The 26,033-nt window shown below is 54.6% G+C and overlaps 9 protein-coding genes across 9 annotated transcripts; 1 reads left to right on the top strand and 8 right to left on the bottom strand.

The window, feature by feature from the left end:
* Positions 1–86: 86 nt before the first annotated feature.
* Positions 87–3,518, bottom strand: W97_03230 (uncharacterized protein; the record flags this gene model as incomplete). Its single annotated transcript, XM_007781127.1, has 1 exon — positions 87–3,518. One exon carries the CDS (start codon positions 3,516–3,518, stop codon positions 87–89), a length of 3,432 nt encoding a protein of 1,143 aa, XP_007779317.1.
* Positions 3,519–6,598: 3,080 nt separating this feature from the next.
* On the bottom strand, positions 6,599–9,034 carry W97_03229 (uncharacterized protein; the record flags this gene model as incomplete). The annotated part of the gene is made up of 1 exon (XM_007781126.1): positions 6,599–9,034. One exon carries the CDS (start codon positions 9,032–9,034, stop codon positions 6,599–6,601), a length of 2,436 nt encoding a protein of 811 aa, XP_007779316.1.
* Positions 9,035–9,493: 459 nt separating this feature from the next.
* On the bottom strand, positions 9,494–11,259 carry W97_03228 (uncharacterized protein; the record flags this gene model as incomplete). Its single annotated transcript, XM_007781125.1, has 5 exons — positions 9,494–9,687; positions 9,788–10,242; positions 10,290–10,706; positions 10,757–10,854; positions 10,972–11,259. 5 exons carry the CDS (start codon positions 11,257–11,259, stop codon positions 9,494–9,496), a joined length of 1,452 nt encoding a protein of 483 aa, XP_007779315.1.
* A 778-nt stretch (positions 11,260–12,037) lies between these two features.
* Positions 12,038–14,155, top strand: W97_03227 (uncharacterized protein; the record flags this gene model as incomplete). The annotated part of the gene is made up of 4 exons (XM_007781124.1): positions 12,038–12,131; positions 12,203–12,523; positions 12,587–12,815; positions 12,865–14,155. 4 exons carry the CDS (start codon positions 12,038–12,040, stop codon positions 14,153–14,155), a joined length of 1,935 nt encoding a protein of 644 aa, XP_007779314.1.
* A 1,305-nt stretch (positions 14,156–15,460) lies between these two features.
* On the bottom strand, positions 15,461–16,670 carry W97_03226 (uncharacterized protein; the record flags this gene model as incomplete). Its single annotated transcript, XM_007781123.1, has 2 exons — positions 15,461–15,975; positions 16,046–16,670. 2 exons carry the CDS (start codon positions 16,668–16,670, stop codon positions 15,461–15,463), a joined length of 1,140 nt encoding a protein of 379 aa, XP_007779313.1.
* Positions 16,671–17,088: 418 nt separating this feature from the next.
* Positions 17,089–18,972, bottom strand: W97_03225 (uncharacterized protein; the record flags this gene model as incomplete). The annotated part of the gene is made up of 1 exon (XM_007781122.1): positions 17,089–18,972. One exon carries the CDS (start codon positions 18,970–18,972, stop codon positions 17,089–17,091), a length of 1,884 nt encoding a protein of 627 aa, XP_007779312.1.
* Positions 18,973–20,077: 1,105 nt separating this feature from the next.
* On the bottom strand, positions 20,078–21,818 carry W97_03224 (uncharacterized protein; the record flags this gene model as incomplete). Its single annotated transcript, XM_007781121.1, has 3 exons — positions 20,078–21,293; positions 21,346–21,692; positions 21,753–21,818. The coding sequence occupies 3 exons, from the start codon at positions 21,816–21,818 to the stop codon at positions 20,078–20,080; spliced, it is 1,629 nt and encodes a 542-aa protein (XP_007779311.1).
* Positions 21,819–22,457: 639 nt separating this feature from the next.
* On the bottom strand, positions 22,458–24,645 carry W97_03223 (uncharacterized protein; the record flags this gene model as incomplete). The annotated part of the gene is made up of 4 exons (XM_007781120.1): positions 22,458–22,781; positions 23,006–23,254; positions 23,305–23,601; positions 23,812–24,645. 4 exons carry the CDS (start codon positions 24,643–24,645, stop codon positions 22,458–22,460), a joined length of 1,704 nt encoding a protein of 567 aa, XP_007779310.1.
* A 904-nt stretch (positions 24,646–25,549) lies between these two features.
* W97_03222 (ubiquitin-like modifier 1) lies at positions 25,550–25,983 on the bottom strand (the record flags this gene model as incomplete). Its single annotated transcript, XM_007781119.1, has 3 exons — positions 25,550–25,667; positions 25,715–25,879; positions 25,931–25,983. The coding sequence occupies 3 exons, from the start codon at positions 25,981–25,983 to the stop codon at positions 25,550–25,552; spliced, it is 336 nt and encodes a 111-aa protein (XP_007779309.1).
* Positions 25,984–26,033: the final 50 nt, after the last annotated feature.

The following is a 26,033-nucleotide window of genomic DNA, read 5'->3' as shown; positions in this document are numbered from 1 at the left end:
CGAACAATATGATACAGGGAATGGTACAAGAAAGTGTCATCTACTAGAGTGCCGGAGATGGTTGTGACTCGATGCCGAGTATGCTTCTACACGGTGCCGGACCGGCCGAAGAAGTTGTGATCTCCGTCCTCTCTTGGATCTCTCCTCTTTCGATCAGAAGGGGTGCGGCTGAAGACCCTTCTCAGAAACTCTCCTCTGCCTGATCTGGGCTCTTGGATAGGGCTGGATGGCTCGGTAGGACTAGACACGAAGCTCCTGCCGTCGTCGAGAGCAACATGTTCCTCTTTCCTGATCTTGCAGAACAGGGTGGAGAAGATGTACGGATCGCCGTTGAGGTTGTAGAGTGGTAGATGGCGATATCCTTGCTGCAGGCTGGATAGCTTCGCGGTAAAAGTCGCCAGCGGGGTGCCGTTGTTGACGTAGTTCTGGCCATCGATCGAGTTCCACACAGTCCAGCGAAGGAAGACCAGACTGGGGTACCGTGTGTCGACCGAGATGGAGATCGCCTCGTTGAACAGCGGATCATAGCCGTTTCCCTGGACGATCGCCGTGCGCCTTCGCATGGGCGACCCGATACCGGACACGCCATTGCGTGCAGATGCGTCTAGGCCACCTTCACCAACGGCGTTACCGCGGGCCTTGTCGTCAGCACTGTACATCTCAACCTCGATGTACGGATTGACACTGGTTCCTTCGCCGAGTCCGCGCGGTCTCGGAAGTTGCTGCGCGGATATGATATCCACTGAGAATTTGACAAGCTTCTTCCCCGGCTTCCTGTGTCCGAGAGTCGGGAAATCTATGTTACGGGCGGACGGTCGGAGCTCCTCAGGCTTGAGGACATACCCAGTGCGATCGATGCCAGCGGCGAACATGGCTCTGTTCATCTCTTGTCCAATATCGTAGGTTTGCCAGTTCAGCGCTGCCATCTGCACACCACGGCGCCAGTACCTGTGAGGCTCGAAGTTCGAAGAGTTGATACGCCACCCTGCAGGGTAGACCCGCATAAGGTAGCGCATGTTGTGCCGCTCGAGAAGTTCCTTGGTAGCCGGGTCTTTGGCCTTGGCGTCAAAGGTGCGTTCATTGAAGGAGAAGATATGATTGTAAGTGTTTGCTTCCGGTGCTGAGAACGACGAATATTTGATGCCGCGGGCATAGATACCCAAGTCTCCGAGAACCCTGATGATATTGCTGGTCTTCTTCCGTTTCGCCTTCTCGGCATTCTGAGCCGCCGCGTCACTGTCTTCAGCCGAACTGTTTGAGCTGACCCTGCCAGGGGTTATTGGCGGAGTCCGTGGAGTCCGTGGAGTGGCCCAGAAGCTTCCTGACCGCTCAGGAGGGCTCGAAGATGGGGAAAGCGTGAGCAGCGGTGAGCCAGGGATACTGCTGATGTCAAGGACCAGCGGGTGTGTAGATGGAGAGCTGAGACTACGGCCGCGCCGAGCAAGTGCGAGGTCACTACGGGATGCGAAGTCGTCCCGCTCCTCGGATGCCTTCACCTTGATTAGGATCTTGTTCTTCAGCTCCTCGGGAGACGGCAGTATAGATGACCCGCTCGCCAACGGGTAAAGCAACAGTTGATCGCCAAACTGCGACTTCATGATGGCTGTCATCACTGCCTGCTGCTCCGGATTGCAGTGGACCTCCAGCGAGATGATAAGAGGGTAGGACGATGCTTTGAACGCGTGCTCGGCGATGACAGCAATACAGTCTGAAAACTGGACACTGCTCGTCAAAGTTCGGCCGTGAACAACAATTGGACGGCCATCGTTACCATCCCAGCAGTCAATCTCGATGCATCGACAGCCGGCTTGCAAAGCTAGGACGTACGCCTCTGTACTTGATTGGCCGGCTACCTGCCGTCCCATGAGATAAGTGTTGTGCGAGCTTGAGATGAAGTACTCGTTCAATGGCCGGTCATGCCTTACGTTCGAAGGCATTGAAGCTAGCACTTGATTAGCAGGCGAGGCTAGATAGGCTTGAAATGCCGCGGAGCTCATGCGCAGCGAAGCAGCCTCAACGTCGGTGGTTTCCACCTTGATCTTCGACTTCGAGCTTTTGCAACATCTTTCGAAAACGGAGACCCAGTAGTTCATATCCGACTGGACATTGACGCCTTGGATGTCACGTAGGAACGCAATGAAGCTCTCCAGGTTAAGGCCAGGCTCGTCTGGCTTCTTGATGCTCTCATAAACTTTCTTGACGTCTTGGCGCTTCTTGATTCGCCGTAAGAAGCGGAGAAACTGAGTAAAGTTGAGTGAGTTCAGAAGGTCGTCGTCGGCCCGGTTGAATTGTTCGCGAATGATCTTCTCGGCGCAGAAGATGTGAAGGTTTCGGCATATCTTTTTGACGCCTTCGAAGTCTAATCGCTCGTCCTCATCTCCACGCTCGAGCCTGTTGAACTTCCGGTCCATTACGCTCGTCCACAAGGCACGGACACTCCGCTCAGCCGTTCGGCCAAGGTCTTGCATCATGTCGGCACGACCACGTGACATGGTGTCTAATGCCGTCGTCCATAACTGAAATGTGTAGTCAGTGCGCGCGATGAGATGCATAGTCTTGTAGATTACGCCTTTAGAACGGTCCGGCTTGGTGTAGGAGATGGTGAACCAGCGTGCTTGCTCAGCAGGAGATACTCGGAACTCCTCGTAGTACGGCCTCGCATCGGCACCTGAGCGGATGTCCCAAACATCGTCAATGTAAAATTGTTTCGAGGGTTTCGAGGGATCCCACCAGACTTTGGCGGAATCAAAGTCGAGACGGAATTTCAGTTGTTTTCTTTTCTTTTTCGTGACTTTGGTAAGCGTACTGCCTTGTTCCAGAAAGGGTGACCAGATAGGCCCAACAGCCCCCTCCGCAGCGGACCCTACACTTTGCCGGCCAGTGGTGATACCCAGTCCATTCACGGTGGCACGCTGCGATACCGGTTCGCCAAGATCGTCAATGGCTTCCTCTTCTTGATTCTCAAGCTCAAGCTCGAGATCGGAGACATCCAGAGCGCCGTCCGTCATGCTTTTACTGTCACTCCTGCGGCGCATGATGGCTGGTCCGCAACTGTTGTCACGGTTCTCGTGTGATGCGGAGCCCCGCCGGCGCGAAAGCCTTGAGTGTGCGCCACGCGATATTCTCCGTATCAAACCCGGTGCCCTGCTAGGAGCCACATAATCTGCCGTTGCCGAGGACGGAGTCGACGCAGGGTTAGAGGTCGGTGGGGGCGTCATTGTGGCGTCCGGAAGCGAGAAGAAGGAGGGTAAGCTGTGTGGAAAAGACTGCGGCTGCAGACCCTCTGGGGTGGTCTGGAGCGAGGTATTTGTAGCCATAGCGGAGGCTGAAGAGTAAGGACTGGTGCGTAACGAAGAGTTGCTGGCAGAGCTTGCCAGTGTCACGACAGGTGGAACGGTGGTAACGATATGTCGCTTAGTCTGATTCCGTGCAAACGGCTGTAGAGCCTGCGGAACGGAGGGACGGTCCCCGTTGGGAGCTGGAGAGCGTCCCCGTAGAGGAGATGCAGAGACGGCCATAGTGTGGAGATTGTTGGCAACGCCCTTAGTTGGTGAGAACGGTATGGCCCATTATGTGGAAACTCGACCGGGAGTAGAAGTCGCACAATCAGTCCAGCTGTTGCGTGATATGGGTGCGAGGCGGGCAGTCAATGCCTCGTTACCGCATTGCTGCTGCCAGGCATACAATGGAGGATGAAGCTCGCTGCGAAATGCGACAGCGCCGCAAGCGCGGGTTTATGCGGGCAGCAGCCGAGTGCGTCTGCAGGATGCGCGTAGTTCGTCTCTGCCGCTGGCCTGGGCCGAGTGCTGTCCGTGGACGGATTGAGTAAGCTCGTGAGGCGAGCGATGCGTGAGCTCAAGGAGGGGGGGATAGGTAGCAATTGGGACGCAAAGGAGTGGATGTTGGCAACGCGCGGCTGGTCTTTCGGCGGAGTGAAGCAGTAGGAGTGCTGTTACAAGATTGGCGCGCAGAGCAGTGCAGTTGGTGGTGGTATGCGTCGTCTGACGCGGAAAGGAGCGACTATTAGGAGTGTCTGTTGCCGGGAGGGCAGAAAAGAATTACCATGAGTTTCGATGTTCGATGGTATGCATACGTTATTTGGCCAACCCGACCCCAACCCCGGAATTAACGGCTCCTCATTTTCTCACCACCCTTGCAGCCTGGGCGTTGGTCTGAGTGAGCGAGCGGGTTTTCTCTCCAGCCGCGAGGAGAGGCCAGGAGAGGCTCAGGGGATGGCAACTCCGCGCTGATGCGAACGGCGCTTGCCAGAGCGTCAGGAGTCACGATGCTACCTTAGCGCCGTGCGGCACGGCTTCTGTCTACTGGTCTAGTAGTTCTGCATGCCTTCAGGTTGGGGCGAGACATCAACATTGCTCTGCTGTTCAGCGATCTGTTTTCATCTGATGTCCTCACGTCACGCCTCTTTCTGCCTGACCCGAGAGGTCCTGCTCCCACAGAGAAAGCTAGCTCCCGACGCATGAAACACCTCGCAGTTCTCGGCCTTGCCAGGCTAACGTCCACGTCATGCTCGGCTCGGCAAAGCCATCTGAAGCAGCTTTCCCGCTAGAAATAGCCCCATTGATTCCTTCATGCGCAGGTTTCTGCTCTGCCGCCTTCTCCAGCATCCAGCCAGCATGCGCTGGTTGGAAATCGGCCTTGACTCCGGCGAGTTCCAAGTTGGCAAGGCTTGGAATGGCCGGCATGGCACGACGTCGTGAATTCCAATGGCGTGGAACGTGCTGGCTATTTGCGACTGCGCTCTAGCCGTTTTGAGATTGCTGTCGTCAGAAATTGCAGCGGACAGAACGACTTCGCCTTTCTCGAACAATCTGATAGGGCTGAAGGGGGTACTCCGTTAAGGGGTCTGTTGAACAAAGGTACCTCTCTAGTGCAGCCAGCGGCTCATCAGTCGATAAGAGAGTTCGGTCTAGGGCAAAAGCTACGAGTCGTGCCCGTCGTGGATCACAGCATAAAACTACCGCTCCCGCGAGGGGCCTTGCAGCTCAAAACGCCAGATTGCGCCCAAATGGGGGCTGTGTGACTCGTCAGCCCAGCTCCACACAATCCTTTTGAAAGTGAGTCGCAAGAAACTGTGTATTCCACAGCGAAAACTGCTGCCTTGGTGCCGCTCAACAGCGGTACCACCCTTAGGGATGCCCATCCCCTCCCTTGCCACCCGTCTGCTGAAACCGCCGAACCGTTCATCCCGCTGTCGCACATCAGTTCGGGTACCTACAACGTGGCGCCGCCAATGAGCAGCCAGCACTGTGCGCCCTCGTCATGATTACCGTTTGAAGCTATTCCCAGCGAGACGGTTTAGCTCCGCAGCTCCGTCGATCGCAAGGGTCCATCCCACCTGGAGCCTTGGAAGAAAACCGAACCCCACGCGACTTTGCGCAAAGTGCCACACCGCCCCTGTCGCAGATTCGGCGCTAGCTCTACCCCTCACTTTTGCGTGTGAGCTGTCAGAATTGGGCTGACAAGCGCCAAAACTCCAAAACACCAAGCGAGCTTGTCCGCAGACAGCAGTGTGCCGGGCGGTCCGAGAGAATTCGCCGTTCAACGCTCTTGGCTGGCTGCGGCAGTTGTGACTTTATGCAGCTGCAAGGCTGGGATTGGATATGGTCCGCCTCGTGATACGGCGGCAGCCATCCAATGCGTGCTTACCCGCACTCATCCGAATCCAGCCCAAGCTGGAAACCCAATGGCGGACGTCCAGGAGAAAGCTGCGTAACATCAACTTCCCTGGATCGTGCCGTGAGCTGTATGCGGGGCTCTCCACGGTCTCCGGTAGGGCAAGAGATGGCCCTCTTGTGCGTGGCCGTTGAGGATAAAGGCGCCTTGCCAATCAGGAAACAGGCATCAGCCGACTCAAGGCGGTGTGCGCATTGTTGATAAAGCGCAGAGTTTCGTCCAATCGACATCAGGATGCCAACAATGCGGGCTGTCACAAACGCAGCACATCGCAACACCTTGTCATAGACCACTGAAGCCGCCGTGAAGGTGCCGAAGGTCGCTTGGATGGGTAGGCATGAGCTGCTGTCCCCCTCTTGCGGAGGCTGAAGCGCGGCAGTGTGACATGTCACGAGTTCTCGGGATCATGCGAACCGTGGACATCTCGATGACCTGCAGCGGCGTTGCTGCGGGTAGGCGAGAGGCGGCATTGCAGGAAGGTCCCGAACGTCTGTACGAGTTTCACCGCTTAACAACATAATCGGCCCTGCGCAAAGAATTTGGTGCTCAACAGTTTTACCAGCGAGGCGCTAAGTCATGGCCCTACAGGCTGTTGTGCGATTCATGCTCCGTATTCCGGTGGAAATTGAACCGTAACAAGGCTGGAAATGAACTATCTCAGATGGAATTTCAGAGCCCAGGCATTTGTATAAAATCATCCGGAAGCAGTGAAAAGTATGCTGATTCAAAGGCGGACAGGAGAGATGATGGATACGAAACAACCCGGGTCGCTAACAATGTAAAATTACTTCGTAGTGCCTAAAGCGTTATAAAGCATGCATATGTACCTGATGCGGCAAGGCAACGAGCACAAGATAAGAGGCAAACATCTGTGCGATGCGTTCAGGGAAGTTCGTAAGCCAGATCAATCCTCAATCATGTCAACCTCGTCATCAATCTCATTGCTCAATGGGATATCGTAGATCGAATCCGGCGCCTGTCTTCGCCTCACTTTCGTCCGCCTTCCTGTCAGCTTTTTCGAGCCAATGCGCACTGTATGACTCTCTGAATCATTGCCTATGAACGCAGCAGGCTTTGTGAAAACAATCTTCTTCGGTCTTGCTCGGCCGGTTCGAACCGATTCTATGGCAGCATGAATGTTGCTTATAGATAGGGGGTCCGGTGACGAGTGCTCATCTTGCGTTGATGTCTGGTATGTCGCCGCAGTAGACTTCACCTGCTTACGGCATCTGGGGCTCGAATTTGCAACTGAAGAGCCTTCGCTCAGCGCTGCGTTATTGTACATGGATGCTGTAGGATACTCTTCACCAGCCGCCGATCCGTGCCCTTCGCTTTGACCGGACAAGACCGAGCCTTGAGATGACCGGCGAGGTTCCTCGGCCATTATCTGAGGAACGCGGGTTTGGCGGTCAGAACTCGTGCGCTCTTCGGCAGCGAGAGACCACTGACTGGAGCTAACTCGAGCCTTCTTGCAGGGCGCAGGTTCAATATCTCCAACTGAGCTCGCCAGGGCACTGCCGGGCCGGGAGCTGCTGACGTCTCCGAAAACAAATTTCCTCCATGCATCGTCGCCATTGTCTGGCGCCGACGGTTCTCTAGCCTGCTTCCGCGTGAGGTCCGTTATCTGTCGCAGAGAAGCGGAAGTAGATTGCTGCGTTTCAGTCCTCGACTTCTGAGTGTTTGTAGAATGTGCGGACACGTGAGCAACAGTTGATATTGCCTGGACAGGCGCCGTACTCGACTCGTCCGACGACCCCAGAGTGGCACGAAGCGATCTCAGGCGATCATCAATATCTGTGGCCCCGTATGGACCGGCTTCTTCGATGTCACGGTTATGCCTAGTGCTGTAATAAGAGGTATCTGTATGCATAATCCGGCTCGAGGCAGCAGCAGAGAGCGGTAAGAATGCTTTCCATGGCTCATCACCGACAAAATGCCCAAACCCTTCTTCCACGATTCTTGTATCCTCGGGCTGGTCTTGGTGGCTCTGGTAATGGTCTCGGTCGAGTGAGTGTGCAGCTTGTTCGTGCAACTCAGAGTCCTGATAACGGCTCTGTGAAGATGGCTCAAAAACAAGGCGAAAAGGCGCGGTAGCGGCGGCCGCTTGTTGAATGCCGAAGTCTCCCAAGCTAACGTATTCGACCAAACGTTGTGGGGGGCTACCTCCTAAAGCATCCGCGTTCGGTCCAGGTCCAGGTACTGTATCTGGCATGGCCTGCTCCTGGAGACTAAATTCTGGATGATCGGGTTTGAATATCTCGGGATCCCAAAGCCTCAGCATGCTATGAGTGTTCCGCTGCGGAGAAGAGCGATGTTTGATGGGAGAGGGTGTGGCTTCTTCAATGGAGGGACTAGTAGAACCAGGCAATCGCTGGTGTCCGCCATCGGACTCTCTATCGTCGACTCCAAGGAGCGAAAGCTGCCAGTCGCATGCAGCATCGCGTGCCACAGTATCGTCATCCAACAACATGGAATCTGATGACTGCGCAGTAAGGCGTACAGAGACGCCTTGCTCTGCACCCAGCTGCGTCGAATGCCGGCTAACCAACGCGTCCGTTCCAATACGTATACTAATATCGTCCTTGTGGGGAAGTGCTCCACTCATGAACGGCCCTCGAACGTTGCGGTTATTGCCCCCTATTAGCGTAAGGGCTCGGCGTGCTTCACCGCCTAGGCGCTCCCTCATACTGCTCTCGATCTTGCGCCTCTTGCCAATCCTCTCTTTTTCTCTAGTTGACACGAACTGCGTGTGGACTGGCCGAGACAGTGCAAGCCCAACCCAATCATCGTGCTCTAAGAGCTTTCGTTTCTTTGCCTCCAGGAGCGGCTCCGAGGAGAGTTGATCCTTAGACAGACTTCGGTTGCTCCTCGTCCGGCTCAAGACCTTCCGCGGCGAGGTTTTTGTCCGTTTGAACTGCTTCTTCCAGTTTTGCACGTCTCGACTGGTCGGCCTCCGTGCGGAGTTTGGCGAGTCCGCATGAACTCCATGACGCGGAGAAGTAACTTTTTCCTGCTTTAGCCGGCTGCCCCAGTGATGCGAGAGCGAACCCAATGAACTGAGTCTTTTGGCTACCGGAGCGACGGAGTCATACTCTTCGAGCGTCTTTTGCCTCGACTTTGGATGCCCGACGTGTCGTGTAGAACGATCACCAAACGGCGGAAGGTGTCCGCCCAGCACCCCATCATCGTCGCGGAGAAAACTTGGTTTGAATGGAGGGTAGTGCTGGAGGGAGCCATTCTGAAGCGCGGTGCGGACCTTTGCGAAGTGCTGCTTCTGACGGTTAAGAGCGCTGCTGCCTTGCTTCGAGTGTCGCTGTAGCCTGCCACCAGTCCAATTCATTGCGAATCGACGCGTCTTGGTATCTTATAACTATCAGTTCCTGTTGGATGACCGAGAATAAGTCTGCAGCATGTCTGAGTTCGGGATAACGCGTGTGAGGGTTGATGATGTTGAGACAACGGTAACCGAACCTGTAATGCACGCGATGGAAGAGGTCGACTGCACCCACTTGCAAGATACAGAGCACACTCGTGCTGAACTACAGCTCTTGAGTGCTTACGTAGGTAGTAGTGGAACACCGCCTAAATGCTCTTCAATAGCCAATATACTTTCGTGCACTTGAGCGAGGCTCATCACCAGACACTTGAGCAGGCCTTACCACGTGATATCGCGAGGAGAACGCGCATGTGCTCCCAGCTTGGGCCAGTGATATAACGCTCACGCCACTCAGAACAGTGCAGCAGAACATGTCTAGGGCACCGCGGCGTTCAACCTGCAGGGTGCCGCCACCTCTTCCGCTTACGAGAAGTCCTCTTCTTCGTATCTGCTATCACTCGGCGGGTTCAAGTATCTCTTCACTGTCTCCGTCTCTGCTAGCTCCTGCTTCTCAGGTTCCAGGCTGTTCCACGCCTTCTCTAGTAGGTTCCCTTCAAGCGTTCTAAGCCTCACAGCAAGTGCCTTTGGTCGATCCCGGCAAGCTGTTCCCTCAAGTCCTGTGCATTGATCATGGGGTCAGTGTGATTTGAACGGCTCACCCCAGGTCTAGACAGTTTCCGCCGTTTCCACGAAGCAGAACATGAGAAGATGACTTACCCACGGTCCGTATTTCTTCATCGCTGCCAAAGAGCAGCCGGGCCTGTGCCTCAACTCTGTCTTGGACCAGAGCAGTTGCGCGTAATCGAAAAACCTCCCACATTGGATCTGCCTCCAAAGCGTCCTTTAGCTGAATTGAATCCCTCAACTCTTCCTCTTTCCAAAAAGCCTTGAGCTCTCGGTTGCCGTCATTCGTCTGCAGCACTCGAAAGTCCAGACCGTCCTCCTCATTGACGCAGCTGAGCCACACATAATCGCTCTCCCAACTGATGCCGTCGGCTTTGTCGACTAAGCGGAAGCCCGGAGCTGAGGTTGATATGAACTTCTTCGCCCGCTTTAACGGGTCGTCATCTGGAATCTCGAGATCGAGGAAGAGCTCCCGCGCAGAAGTCATGCTTTCTTCAATGAACCCGTATGAAAACACCATCTCGCATGCCCCTTTCTCGTCCCCGTAACTGAGACGATAAGCAACACAGTTCAATATAAGCTAGGGCCAACATACGTGATGGTGATTTCATCCCCAACCTCCAGCCTCTTAGCATCCCGCAGTAACAGCACTGCATTACCCTGTCCATCAGTCTCGTACAGGGCAATCGTCCCTTCCCCTGAAGCGTGATTTGCCATGTCAACGCAGGGAACCATGCAGTCACCTATGCCAGGGAACTCTAGAGCGCGTGACCGGTACATGGCGTCAACCTGGAGCCAGTCGTCGAAGGAAAGCATGCCTGTTTCTTCGTCCCACCAGTACTTTTGGCACCATTCAATGTCTTCCGAGGCTGAGCGCAGCTGTTCGTACTCGCGATTTAGACTTTTGAGCTTTGCTTCGATGGCGGGTTTGAGAGTGGTACCCTCCAGAAGTGCGAGTTCTGCTTCCGTCCAGAAAGTCGGCAAGGATTCTTCAGGGAGGAATTTGACGTAGCTATTCGTAATCAGAATGTGGTCACAAACCTTCACAAGACAGTACCATACTCAGTTAGGGGACTCCGAACAGCCATACCCTTTGAAACACTGGGACATGCTGCTGTGGCTTGCATGAGGAGAAAGACGAGTATGGATCCTCGGGCTGTCTAGCTGTCGTCAGATGTGAGTTTAACATCCTTGAGCGGCAGGGAGAGATATCCATCGATGAGAGCGCCTCGGAGGCGAAAACAGCATTGCTCTTCTAGATTCGCAGAACAGCTTACCCGTCCATAATCCCCAAGAGCACTCAAGAGCTCCTGAAGGTTTCTGTCCGATCTGGCATGGTTTTGGACGCCCTCCAAAGACAATACCAAATCTCTGGGAACAACCATCAACGGGTCTTCGCCATCAGAGAGGGCTCGCTCCGCAATGATTGCAGACCCCCGGTCTTCATACCCCGGCAGTAGCCCAACTCTGATGCCATTGAAAGTAACCCCGTTCAGATCCGCCCACGGCTTGAATGCTGATATGGGTAGTCGTAACCAGCCCTCAGCTCGTCCGCGCCTGATCATCGCGTGCGGAGCGTGAACAGAAGCCTTGTGGAGGATCTTTTACACACGATAGTCCCCGCTGCGGACAACAGTGGGTTAACAGCGTGCGTGTTGCGGAGTCACGGTCAACCATACAACTGAACAGTACAGCTGATACTGTCTAGATACAGCAGACCCTTTTGCTTCCTGAGGCGTTGTCTCCCCTCTGCAGTGGCTCGAGATGCTGCTCGCGCGCTAGGATCAATCCACTCGTACGATGACGGCGCCACAAGCGGTACACCGCATGCGCTCCCGACGTGGACTATGCCAAAGCTCAGAATCGCTCGAGTTGACAACGAAGGACGGAGGAACAGAAGACATGCAAAAGCCCGAAGACGCGCGGATCTCATGTGCCGCGGAGGCATCGCAGGGACAAGTCACGTGGCCAGAGGGAAGTACTTGGCCCCGTTACTATGGCTCCCGCTCGGACGCTCTGACCACCCCGTAAACAGATTGGAGAACCACAACATCTTCTCGACCTACAAGTCACCCGCACACCTCTCCCCAGCTTTACCACTCTCATTCTCCGCAACACATCGTTACTCTATTCTTTCGCACATGTGGAGAAGAGGCCCGAGGGATACAACAAGCCAGCAATAGCCAGCAGCAAGCATCGGGGAGAACAGCTTACTGCCGTCTCGCGCAGCGCAAGAGAGCATTGGTTCCACCGCCAGCGTATACCGCCAGAACTCGAGGGAGAACTCCCGTCGGAAACACCATAAGCTTAGGAGAGATCGTGCCTTCTGTGAGGGAGACCGCAATGCCTGCGCTGTCGCAAGCCGCTACCTCTGCAGCTGCAGGGATGCCGCCGTCTGCGGCAACTAGCTATGGGCAGGTAATTGAGTACATACAAGGTATGCCGCTTCCCGACGCTGATACTCTTCGGTCACGGTAGTGTTACATGCTGACCGAATTTCTTTATTAGATCGCCTATACCTGGCTTCGTACACGCACCCCCCAAATGCGCATACTCCCTTCCCATATCCGCCCAAGCAAAGCAGGTCACCAAGCAAACGGTCGTCAAGAGCGCAGCAGGGCCCTACCGCTACAGGTGCTGGGCTGAAGGCACAACCGCCAGTGTACTTCTCAATTGACAAAAGCCTGCTGTACAACGCCTTCCATGCCGACTTTGGTCCACTGCACATCGGCCACCTTTATCGCTTCGCCGTGCAGCTCCATGAGGTGCTTGGAGACCCTGCAAACGAGAACAAAGGCGTAGTGTTCTGGAGCAATGCAGACTCAAGAAGTACGTATACTGCAATGGGCGTAACTGCTCTCGCGCAGCGCTAACGTCGTGTCTCTTCAATAGGTCGCGCAAACGCTGCGTGCATTTTGGCCTGCTATATGGTTCTCATTCAGAACTGGCCACCGCATCTTGCGCTTGCGCCTATCGCGCAGATGGATCCGCCTTGCATGCCATTTCGAGATGCCGGATACAGTCAAGCCGATTACACACTTACCATCCAAGATGTCGTGTACGGCATATGGAAGGCGAAGGAGGAAGGCTTGTGTGGATTGAAGGACTTCAGTCTTGAAGAGTATGTCAGTTGTTAACGTCTGCGTGATTTCCGCTGACGATTGAGATAGGTACGAAAAGTTCGAGCGGGTGGACATGGGCGACTTCAACTGGCTCACGCCCAGTTTTGTTGCCTTTGCATCACCACAGCACCAGCCGGTGGACATCATAACGCCTTCGTCTCCGCTGTACGCAAGCCTGCCAACAACGATCAAAGATGTACAGCGCAGTGCGCTACCTACGCCTTTCAAGAACGTTCTATCACACTTCACGCACCGCAACGTTGGTCTTGTCATTCGATTGAACTCTGAGCTATATTCACCATCGTACTTCACAGCGCTGGGGATCCAGCACTTGGACATGATCTTCGATGACGGTACCTGTCCGCCACTAGGTCTAGTCCGCAAATTCATCGACCTTGCGCACGAAATGATCACGGTCAGGAGGAAAGGCATCGCTGTGCACTGTAAAGCCGGTCTAGGTCGCACGGGCTGCCTCATTGGCGCGTACCTCATCTACCGCCACGGCTTCACCGCCAACGAGATCATCGCCTTCATGCGCTTCATGCGGCCCGGCATGGTGGTCGGACCGCAACAGCACTGGCTCCACCTCAACCAAGGCACCTTCCGCGAGTGGTGGTTCGAAGATTCCATCAAAGACAAACTTGCCGCATGGGCACCCTCAACGCCCACCCGCTCATCCCACAAACAGCGCCTCGCCAGCAACGGCCAGACCTTCACGCCGCCTAACGGCAGCCAGAAGCGCACCGCCCTCGGCGAAATCACGCATAACGAGCAGTCTCCTGAGCGTGCCTCGCTCGGCGTACAGGACGAGAACCTCCCAGCGCCAACGCCCGGCCAACCCCGCAAGACGAGCAAGATCTACGGCAACGGCACACTCGGCCGCCACTCGCCTTACCGAGCTCAAGCGCATGAGAACGAGCCGTTCGTCAAACCGGATTCTGAGATCGTGACGAGCTCGCGCCTTGTGCAGGGCGAGTCGGAGAGCGAGGAGGAATTCCAGCTGCGCATGCTGGCTAGGCGTGCAAGCCGCAGCCCGACGTCGCGCTCTCCGGCTGCGAACGCGAAGAGGAGGGCTGTTAGTTGCACAACTACCACGACAACCACCTCGGTGACGGCGTTGTGGAACATGCCTGGTGGCGAGAGCGACATCGAGAACAGAGTCTCGCGGCCCAAGACGCCGGGCAGCACGAAGGGCAGCGGCAAGGGCGATATCAGCGTGGGCAAGACGAGGTCGAGCCCGCTGAGGAGGAGCACGGAAGGCAAGACGGGCGTCAGGAAGACGAGTGGGCGCGTCGGCAGCATTGGCAACGCAGGCAGCGTGACAAGATCGAAGTCGTGAGCTGTGCGGCAATCATCACCATGAGTCAAGACGCGTTCGGTGTTTGGTGGGCGTGTGTTATGGCATTCGCATTGTGTCGGCGCATCGCGGCTCTGGAAGTCTTCCTTTTCTCGGCTCTTGTCTGTCTCGTTCGGTCACATGAGCGCGCGTGTCGCATGGTTCTGTAGATGTGCTGTCGGTGTCTCTGTTGCACATTTCCGCTTTGCTTGCGTCTCTTTTCTCTCTCACGGATATGGGCGCTGTGGATAATGGCTTTCGGCATTGTTTTGCGGTTGTTATGTCTGCTTTGCTGCTGGCTTGTTCCCTGGCCTTTTCTTCGCCTGGCGTAGGAGGTTTCCAAGGCGTGGAAGGGAACGATTGTGTACGAAAGGCATTGAGAATGAATCAGCTTTATTTAACCTTGCTGCTTGTTGACGAAAAGCGCTGTTTAATTCCAAGTCCTGATAGTGGACCCGAAAGCCGCAGACAGAGCCCTTCACAAGGCGTGGCTGGACTCACACACCTTACCTTCTCACCCTCGATTACGCGCTGCGAAACTTCCAGCGAGACATCCACCCGCGGTGTCGGTACTAGAAGTCCTTCATGAGCTCTGCGCAAGTCGTGTTCCGGCCTTGTGGACAGCACGACGGCCCTGGCCCTACAGCGTTGGTCGAGGAAATCCAAGATAAGAGGCCATCTGCGCTATCTGACCGGTTCTCAGCTCTTCTCAACAGTTCACATTCATCATCGTTCTACGGAACTGCATTTACTTCCGAATACGGTAATTTATAGGCTTTCTGTAGAACGTCGTTGTCTAAGATCACACTTTTGTTCTCAGCTCACACCTCACACCTCACACCTCTCAACTCTCATTCTTTAGCTTGCTTCTAGCTTAGACCTAGGCCTTGTTTAGGGCCATGAATCAGCTGCACTGATACCTGGGAATACATGGAGTATGGCCCATTCGCAGTACTAACTTGACAGAGTGTGTGTGCGTAAGCGGGTCTACCGCTGCCATCATGTCCCAAAGATCGTACGCAAATCCTGCGGTATTCGAATTCAACGACGAGATGACCAGGAAAGAGAAGCTCCTAGCGCGCAAGCTTTCTAAGTAAATCGCTTGAGGCATCTGATAGTTCTTCGGCGGAGCGTGAGGCAAGGGACACCCTTAGATCGCTATAGTGTCAGTTCAGTAAATGAGAGTATATTAAGTGCTTAGGGATCAGCTTGACGAAGAATAGCATCACTCTCAGACCATATCGTTCCCAAGCCTAAAAGATAAGTCTACAAACGCAAACTCCACCCGAATGCACACCCCCTCCCTCTCTACTCAAACCTCTTCTCATCCAAACTCGGCCCCCTCCCATGCAACACTCCCAGGCTCTCCCGTCTCCTCCGCCGTCCCCACACCTCACCGCCCCACCCCACAAGCTGGTAACACCACCCCCCCGCCACCAGCACCCCTGACACGACATTCACCAGCCTCACGACCAGCGCCAACAAACCCCCCTTCTCCTCCGCAATCGTCAGCAGTATCGGCTCGATGTCGAACTTGACAAAAATTCCCGGCACCTGGCTCTCCCCGACGGGATGACTCTGCTCCGTGACGGCGTACTGGTTTGTGTAGATTGTGTGTTTTGAGGGATAGCCGGGGGGCGGCGGGGTCGTGGAGTGGAGGGTGTGGAGGGCCTCGGTGTAGATTGTGGGGACGACGGAGAGGTAGTATTGGAATTTGTAGAAGTGGGACTCGGTGGTGGCGAGGGTGCTGTCGAGAGGGTTGGTCAGGGAGGGGTAGAAGGGGCCGAAGGAGAGCTCGTTGATTGTGTGGGAGAAGTTGAAGGCTATATGCCATGTCAGCCAAGGTAGGTTCAGGGTTTGTAGCTGTTCGGGGTGCCTGTCGATCGGGCTTACAGTTGTGGTTCAGATGCTCCCCAAACTCCATATACCCATGCCCTCTCGCCGTGATATGGAAGTCGCCCTGTACTTTGTTCCCCTCGAGGCTCCCATATACACGACAGGCATCCGGCATGCCCCTCAGCTTCGGTGTCTTCGAGAACTTCCTCCTCCCACTGGCAGCCCCTAGATAATCATGCACGTCCTCCTGTCCCTCAAGGCCCTGATCCGCAGCGCGATTAAGCTTATGCACCTCCCTCGAATTCCCCCACGCACCCCACTGCGTCGGATCCTTCTTCAGCAAATCTCCCGCCAATATACGGTCGCCAGACGCGTCCTGCACGTTAACATGAACATCCTGGCAGCGCATCGCGACCACAATGTCCAGATTAATCTGCAGGTCATGGCTGATGCCCTTCTCCACGCTGAAGGTGTGCGTTGTCGTGCCGGCCCACCAGCGCAAGATCTCGGTGAAGGCGAGCCAGCTACATGTGGCTATCAGGACGAGCGTCCAGGCGCCGCCGTTTTGCGTGCGCGTGAGGTAGGTTGGCTTGGTCTTGGGGAACGCGTCGAAGGATTTCAGCACGCTGGGCGCGGGGCCGAAGTTCTCCTCCGAGAGGTGCTGGTCGGCGTAGCCATTCATGGGACTCAATTGGGACGCTGCAGGTCCCGGCGATGGATTTCGAGGCGCAGGGAGCGGGAGAGTGCGGTGTCTGGGCGGATTGTTGCGAGGGGCGCATCGTGAGGCTCGATATCGACAGGTAGCCTTACCCGTGAGCACGGGCCATTTGGTGTTTCGTTTCCCATTCACGTGCATTTTGCCAATTATGGTGCTGCGGCGAGTTCTCTAAGACGGCATGGAGAATCCTTAGGAAGTATCTGTTCAGTACGTCTTAAGACGGTAGTCTCACGAAACACACTGCTATGATCTGTCCGTGGTGTGGGACTTGTATCTGTAATGCAGATCGTGAGAGCCATCACCTTCTTCATGCCTCGACCATTTCCTGAAGAATCGAATTGGATACCGCAAATGAACGGGATACCCTGAAAACGCACATGCACTAACCGGCTAAGTCGATGGTAGGCAAATCAACCATATGCACTTTCGCCCCACCGAGCGGCACAAGCCTGACCTCCCTCGCCTCTCCAACACACTTCCTCCTCTCCCCCACCGGCGGCGCATCCGGCACGCCCTTCCACAGGCCCCACTCGATCTCACAACCCCTCACCGTAAACCACGACGGCGGCATCCCAGGCTCGAACGGATTCCCGAGCTCCCCCTCCGCGGCGTGGAAGACCAGCGTAGTAGGGTCAATAGCGATGTTCCAGGCGGTGGTGTTGGCGATCTCGTAGTCCCTTGCCTGCTCCGGGAAGGTGGCATTTGAAAAGGGCTCATTAGTCCGGAAGTCCTTCGGCGGCGTGCTGGCGTTCGTGGAGCCGATCTCGAGCGCGTAGAGCAGCGCGCCGCGGTGCACGGCTACAGTGTCGTTAGCCCGGTGCTCGAGGATCGTCTCAGGGCCGATGTAGTAGGTTAGCGTGGTGATGCCGGGCTGGATCACGATGGCGTGGAGGCCGGTGTGCGAATCCGGCTGGACAGACATGGGCCGCTGGTACGGGAGGGATAGGCGTGTCGACGAGGTCGCCCATGTCGGAAAACGGAGGTGGAACTCGAAGGCTGCGGAGGCAGCGATGGTGTATATGAGCGTGTTGGCGAAGGGGTAGTTGGTGGTGCAGTTGACTGTTATCTGCGTCCCGCTGGGCAGAGTGGTAGTTAGCGCGGCGGGACTCAGGAAGGCGTGCGCGAGGCCGTTGGCGCCGACTCTGACGAAGGAGTTGGACAGAAATTTGGGAAGGCCTTGCGGGAAGTTGACGGTGCAGCAGGGGTAGTTCACTTCCAGGCCGTACGTCTGGGACCATTCGTTTGTGTTCCAGAAGGGCTTGTCGGCCAGCTTCTGCGAGAAGGGCTGGTTAGGCTGCGTGACATACTGGCGTGCCCACCAGTCTGGCGTCATGTGCACTGGTAGCTCGTTGTAAGCTAGAGACTCGGCTCTGTCGGCGAAGGAGCCATCGCCTAGAGCTTGGTAGAGATAGCTCATGGAGTACATGGTTTCGACGACCGTGCAGGTCTCTGAGCCGTAGAATGGGCTCAGGCCGGCAAGTCTCTCGTCGCCTAGAACTGTACCGGAAGCGGAGCCATGGTATGTAAAGGTCCAGTTGACGCCCCTTCTTGTGGACTCCAGCAGAGTGTCATTGTGCGAGAAGCGGCGTAGTGCCGCGCCACTCTTGAGTCCTTGTCCAGCGTTGACAGCGTGGACATATGGAAATAACGGGCTGCTTACGGCAACATCCTCGGGAAGGGTGTTTAGATCCTGCTTGATGAACACGCCTTCAGAGAACCAGTAGGCCCAGTCAATGGCTCCGTTAAGCAGGAATTGCATGTTCTCCAGCAGTAGGAGACCGATATCGCGAGGGTGCTTCTCGTACATCCACTGCAGACTGATCATCATATCGGCGACTCTTACTCTCCCCCAAGTGAAATCAAATTCGGATAGTTCGTCCCCTTCATGGTACAGATACCCTCTGTGGTCATCCTTCAGCATCTGGTTCATCAGTCTCATGAACTTTTCCAGGGCACCAAGCACACTCTCTTGATACACCTCAGGGTCCGCCTCTACAAGCCCGATCAATCCAAGAAAGACCGGATACCGTGCCCAGAAGTTTCTCGCCGTCCCGTTCTCCGGACCAATCCAGCCGTCATCTGCTTGATGGGCAAGGACATAATCCACAGCTTCTTTAACTTGGATTTTCAAGCGCGCATCATCAAGGCCATACGCGAGAGGGACGATGCCGTTAAACCAGTACGGAAAGCCTTCATTGAGACCGCTATACTCTGCTGAACCACCTAGCCAGGGCGACTGCGCAACGTAGTGATAGAAGTCATGCATGTTTCCGGCAAGGCCTTCCGCCTCGAGCTGTAGCTGATGGCGGAGCCAGCCTTGAGGTTTGATGGTACCCAGAGGGAGAGGTTCAAAGGCAAGAGGGAGTACTGGTAAAAAGTTAGGACAAATCGAGATGAAACTGGGGTGAATCATTACGGGTGCGATTGGTCTGTACGTATCTAGTCGATTCCGCGTCGTCAACCATGGCGGTGTTAAAGGGTCTCATCATGGCGGAACATTCTCCTCCAAGTACCCGATGGAACAGCTCCAGAAAGCCATTGGCTGAGATGAACATCTGAAGGAAGAAGAGTGTGCCAGCGATGATGATGAGAGGAACGGCATATCTGGACGGCCAGCTAGTCGATCGGCGCCTCTCCAGGCTTGAGGTATCAGGGTGTGACTTCATCGTTTCAGGATGACAGTCGTATGCAATGAGAGGTCGGAGCCAGCTTAGTTATGTACGTCTCCATGAATTGCCGGCTTATACGAGAGTAAGATTGTCAATTCGAGGAAACTATCATGTGACCGGAAGCATAAATGCTGATTCAAAGTGGTGCGCATGTGGAGAGATGACCAGTGAATGATTGATGGGGTTGCGGGACACGCGCATCAACGTTGTCGAAGATCGACAACGCAAGGGAGCGGTCCGGCTGCCGCCTGCCGAGGAACGCCGGGCTGCAAGCCACTTAAACGCCAATCAAGCACGGAGTCGTCGTCAAACTGCAGGTAATAGATTGTATGGGAAATGAAGAGAAAGGTAATCAGCTGTGCATCGTACTGTATCCAAGTTCCTCCGTCAATGTTTGACTGTCCTATACTCGAAGGCTTTCCAGCCCATTTGACAGCATTCCCTTAGTATTCTCTCCAATTCCTGCTGGGTCGCAGCAACTTGGATACCACTTCTGTTCTGGCGAACCCCTGTCTTGCTAAGCCGATACTGGGTCGATCCGCGGTTGTCGTGCGGGCAATGCTTCATGCTCGCCCACCACCACGCGCGGCTCGATGATACGGCTAGTTGCAGAGTAGCATTGATATTACGTCCAAACCAGTCCGTTGAGTGACAGCTGGAGAAACCCATGCCGCTGATCCTATTTCCTGGGACATCGAGGGTTCACACATCCAACGAGTCCATACCCCAAATCTCGATCTTCTTAGCTTCCTCTTTCGGTACCCTCTTGACTTGTCTGAGCAGAACCGGTTTGCTGCCCTTCTCCGTAGCTTTACTGTCACTATGAATGATCTTCCCGCACTCGAACACAAAGTCGCCGAGTCCGATGTACTGCAGATTCTTATACTCCGGTCTCCAAAGTTCGTGGCCTAGCAGCGCCTCGTGGACACTATCGTCCAGCGCTGCAAAGTGCTCTACCTCGTTGTCCTCGAGACCGATCAATATGCGAACGGCATACAGCTTAGGCATCAGTGGGATGAACGCGCGTAATTCCCCAGGCCATCTCCCTTCAAGTGCCAAGCCTAGCTGTTCGAGGTTTGGGCAGGCCGCCACGAGTCGGCTGACCACGTCTTGCCCCAAACGCCACTGATCGGACAGGAGGAGGCGCCGCATTGAATGACCGTGGTGAGACGTTATGGCCGCAAGATAGTCAGCTGCTACCTGGATAGACTCTTGCGATGCTTCCTTCGTGCTGGGCGACCGCGTGATTGGCGATGCTGCAGCAGGCGTTCGCATGGGTGTCGTAGAAGCGGACGTTGAGTTGTGGCGTTGTCTCTTAGCATTAACAAGATACAGTTCTTCCAGGCCATTGAAACGAGATAGCATGCCAGCGTGTGTCCGGTCCAGGATGTCTCCCCGCATCATCTTGAGTTGTGTAGGTATCACACCGGGTTCTTTCATCCGCCATGAGTTGTCCAGGAAGACGGTCATGGGGTCCTCACCGCCAACACAGTTGATGAAGGTAACGCTGCGCATGGTCTCGAATCTGAAGACCTGCTCCATGTCTACATCGTGCTGACTGAAGAGGTTGCTGAAAGAGAAGTGTTGGACTGGGAGGATGTGGCCCGCAGCGATACATTTACCAAAATAGCTATGAAGGTTGACGCTCGTCTCGCCCTCATCGCGCATACGAGGACTCCAGTTCAATGTCAAGCTTTCCAAGTTCCTTGAGTGTAGGAGGAGTAAGGATATGTCGTCGGGATAACATAGCGGGTCGATGTTGAGAGCTTTGAAGGCGCGAAGATTCGGCATCGGTGGTATCAAGACAGTCGGTCGCGGTACACGTGTGGATGGAAAGGCGAGCGTCAGGGAGGTCAAAGTGTGTCTATTAGCAAGGCCATGATATATCGTCGAGAGCGGTTTGGTATTAAGCTCCCAGCTACTTGACGTTAGCTACCCAGTGTCTGCAACACTTACGCACTTAGACATACCCAAAACTTTCTAAACATGTCATCTTGTCCATGGCCGCTCTGATGACAATATTCAGCATCATGCTGTTATCCGGAACTCGTCCCTTTGTGAAATCATCGACATCGCTCTCCCTCCAATCTCCGAGTAGCTTCCAGCCTTTGACGTAGCTCGCGGTGTTCCGCGTCGCTAAGCCATTGAGGCCCATGGAGAACGGACTGCCACCGCCATAGCCCTCCGGTCGCCCGTTGAAGTACCGTAGCTCCGCGTACGAGCGAAGCGTGACATGTTCGTAGAGTCTGGGCAGGGTCATGTAATAGAGCAGCCTTGAGGTTCGGGTAAGGCGCGAAAGATCAGCGACATCGTCAATCTGGTAGGTAGGCTATTAGTAGTGCTTCCGAGGGGAACTGGATAGCTTAGGTATTCGCACCTGCGCAATGATGAGAGCGAGCAAGTTGAGAGGCAGGTCTTTCTGCCCCCGCGAGCTGGGGTGCATGCTGACGGGCGACGTTGCGAGTACATAATTAGGAACTGGTCCATTGGTATGGCTCGCCATAAATCAGTCAATGGACGGGATGTTCGTTTGCAGGATGAGCCAGAATAGTGTTGCGGACATGATGATGCGATTTGGTCGAGGCGCAGGCTGACAGTCCGAAAGTCTCAATGCCGCAGCGTGTAAACCCATTCTCGGGTTCTCATCTATCCGCTCGGCGGCTAGGGCCAGATATGTACATATGCAGCTAGGTGTGCAGCTGGGAGTGAAGGGCCGGTCATGCACTGGGAAGTCGCCATAGATTCGAAACACAACCTAGCCTTCCGTGCCAAGCCATAGTTCTTGATCCGCAACGCGCTCATTATTTGAAACAGACTCTTCAGAGGTTTTGGCATCTTGAAGAACATCTCATTCGGATGCCACCCGGTCAAACATTTGTAAAGGGAGTCTTCTTGAAACTAAAGGAGCCAGGCTCCAATTCGAAATGCATTGTTATCTAGTTACTGCCCCAGTCCGTTGACTTCCCAAAACAGAATGCTGCCCCATGTCGAACCAGCGCCAAACTCCATAGCTAAGCATGCGCGCTTATTGCGGACCAAAACCACGTCGTTCGCAGGTTCCTTGCAACCGGATCTGGGTGGGTCAACCCTGGACGAACCAAGGTTTCCTGTCACCATACTCGGCGCCAGGATATTCGAAAGGCGCGTCGTATACCGGTCTGAAACCCTCCATATCTGGAAGTTCGCCGGCCTGCGCCTGACCGGATTCGCCCAACGAGGAAGCCGGCACTGCCATCAGGACACCACACTCCCAATTGCGGCAGTTGAGCTTAGCTTCCTTTCTGCTCTTGTCGATTACTAGCTTCCCCCAGGCACTTTCCGAGAGGTTCGCGCTACCAGTGTACATCCAAGCGATGTTCGAGACTTTGCCATCTTCATTGCTCCGCTGGCCGCGAGCGTAGAGGATCTGGTACAGAACATGTTAGCGTCAAGGAGGAAACTAGACGGTGTGACTAGGGTGAGCTTGCCTTGTTGTGACTCAGTAATCCAGCGCGGGTGGACTTGCAATCCCTGAAGAGACTTCTGGGAAAGGTAGGCGCGTTCCACCACTTCGAATGCAGCCAAATCGTGCCACCATTCTATAGTATCATTAGATATCATCAGTAATTGAGGAATTTGCAGGGGGAATACCTGCGTCCCTCCTTTGCTGCGTGCAACGGTGTCATGCGTGGGAAAGTATATTCGAAAGTCATCAGGCAAAGCTTCCAGTCCTTCCTCCATAATGACATTATCCAAATTGTCAGCGGCCGGCACGGCAGGTTTCTTCTTCTTGGCAGGCTTAGATTTGCCGCTGTCGTTGATTTTGTCTACGTTGAGTCCGCGAGCGGCCTTGTATATTAGCCCTAGGAAATCCATACTAAGCGAACCGATAGAGGAAGCCTATCAACACGTTAGAAGAGGAAAGAGAGCTGTGATGAGTACATGCTTACGCAGAAGTCGATCTTGAAAGGCGTACCAGACTGCAGGCCGAGTGTCTGCACCGCTCTAGTGAGACCTGGGTAGCCAGTGCGCTTCAGGTCTTCGCCGTAGTGAGCGCCGCCAACTGTGTGGATGAAGGCTAGATGATCTGTTGCCGAGAAATCAAATTTCAGAACACTGTCGCAAACAGTTTCTTCGAGACCCATGGCCTTTAGAAAGTACATGAGTTCCTTCCCGAAAGCCGTGAGTTCGTTGACGGAGTTGCGCTTGCCATTTTCGAGAAGAGGCAGATCAATAAGGAATACAGACTAAGTAAGTCAGTCGGTAGTTCTGCGAAACGCAATAGACCGGATCAGGAGGGGTGGAGAGGTCCTAAGGTGGGTAAGATTGGTGTGATATGGTTCGCCTGGGGTTAACGTCAAACGCTTGATTAAGATGGAGAAAGCGCCGTGAGCTGCTGGGAAATGGCATAGGTATGAAAGATGGATGCATGATCCGGACTCATCCATGTAACTCACATTTTCCATAATGCCGGATTCGCCCCAGTCGTAACTCACTAGGTTGGCGCTTGGAACAACCACACGAAGATGCCGTGGATAGGAGAGTAACATCAGTTTGCTATGCATGCAGTTCACCTGGCCAGGCATAGGCGGAAAGCAAAGGCGCAAGTTCGGCGTACCCGCCGCATCGTTGCGAAATCGATCTTGATCAGCCTTCTCTTTCGCTTGCATGACCATAATCACGTTGGTCGTCCTGATGTCGATCTTCCTAAAGAGCCAGTCGATATCCCACTGAAATGCGCTGAGCACGGCCAGCTTCAGATCTGCGCGCTGAAGCACTTCTTCGATCTTGATGTCGTTGCTTCGTTCGTGTCCAAAAGCCCAGGTCTTCTTCACTACGCCGTGCGGATACTGCAAGGGAGAGCTAGGCTTGCTATCTCCATTGCGCGTGGCGGTCTTCTGGATACTAGGCGGAGATTCCGCGTCAAGATCAATAACCTCTATGTGTTGCCGCTTCGGCTCACGTTGCACAGGTGGTGGTGATATGGATCCTTTCCGCTTCATGCGGGCAGCGGCAGCACGCGCGAGTCTCGCCTCTTCCATTGCTTTCCTGTCGAATCTGTTGATAGATGGTTGACTTTCTGTAACAGCTTCGGAGGCTTCAGACGGCTGCTGAGGGATTGTGCCTGACGAGACCAGTCTGCCTTCCTTGGTTGTATCATTCTCGTGAGCCGCTTTAGCTAGTGGTTGTGGCAATCTTGTGCCCTCAGATGAAGCGTCCACATCCTCGGAATGGCTCTCTAGAGATAATGCAATGGCTTTCTGCAATTGCTCATCGTCAGACGAAGCCATTTCTGACTCGGAAGCAGCCGGAATGCAAGAATCACTATTTTGGCACGTATTTCATGTCGGTGTTACTGGCGTGAGAAGCGAAACAGCGTAAGAGCATCGTAGATGATGGTCTTGTGTAAGTGAGATGGGTGAAGCTAAAAAGAGGTCTTGGCATGGAGCGAGAGCACGTGATATCGTGTTTTCGCGACTCCTCTCAGAAGGGGGCGCACTGGTGGCGGTTTTCGTAGTTCGAGGCAAGGTATTGGTTCATTGAAGTGTCTGCCAGGAGGCGATTTACTATGAACGCGGCTCTGAACATGCTAAAGTATGCGCCATGCTAATGCCACAACATCGACCAATACATGTGCGCCGGCGCCATACAGTGTCCTATAGATGCCTTGACTTGCAGCCCCACGGAGGCATTTGAACGGTTGAGCTTGCTCGATGTGACGCCGTCCTTGCCTCGCTCCTGAACACACGTAGTTGCAGCCATCTCACTTGAAGATGCCAAGAACCGAACGAGATGCCTTCTGACGGTGCTTTCCTTGATTCCTTTCCAAGGGTAGTCCATAAAGTCTGCTGCAAAATTCTGCACGACGGCTGTTGGCCTCAAACAAGCGCTTTGCCGGTACTCTCGAGCTTGTGCTCGCTGCTATATCGAGTGGATATGGCTCACCGGCCCGCTTTTGAAGCCTCCCAAGGCCACAGGTCTTTCAGGAGATGGTCGTCGGACGAATCCTAGGCCCTTTACCGAGCAATTGCTAAGTGACCGATGTGACTTGTCGAGAGGCGGAGCGGGGGCTTCCGTGAGCCCGACTTCGGTCCCGCATGCAACGTTCGTCTTTGAGCAGTACTGGCATATCCACTTGTTAGAACCGTGTCGAATGCGGTAACGCCTGAATCCGCAGTTATGGCCAGAGATTGACTAGCCACCGTGCAGCGTGGAGACGAAGAGGATGTTATCATTCGGTTGAATTTCGTACTCCTCTCCCCCTTCTAACTCCCAGTCGCCGTCGTTGATAAGGACCAGAATGCCGGGCCGCCTGAGGCGTTAGAAGGGCTTCTGTATCAGCCTGGGAAGCAAACTTACACCGTATCATCGAGCACGAACAGCTCTTTACGATGATCCCTCATCACGTTTTGACACAGGTACCGCACGAGATATGCGATGTTCGCCGCTGCGTCATTTTCATCCCTGACAGGGAGCGTGATTTGATGCTTCCTTCGATTGGAGAAGAGCATCTCGAGGCCTCCACTAGAATCTGTGTTTTAGTCACGAAAGCGCCTAGGAAAATTACGGACATACGTGAATTCCACAGTGACCTGGAGGCCATCTGTCCCTGAAGCATCTTCTGCCATTTTATGCGAGGCTCACCAAATGCGTAATGAAGATCGTGTTGAGTTGATGG

The sequence above is a fragment of the Coniosporium apollinis genome, assembly GCF_000281105.1.
Source record: "Coniosporium apollinis CBS 100218 chromosome Unknown supercont1.13, whole genome shotgun sequence".
NCBI lineage: Eukaryota > Fungi > Ascomycota > Dothideomycetes > Coniosporium > Coniosporium apollinis.
Note: the sequence above shows the minus strand (reverse complement) of the source record. Positions and strands in the feature narration are given on the sequence as shown.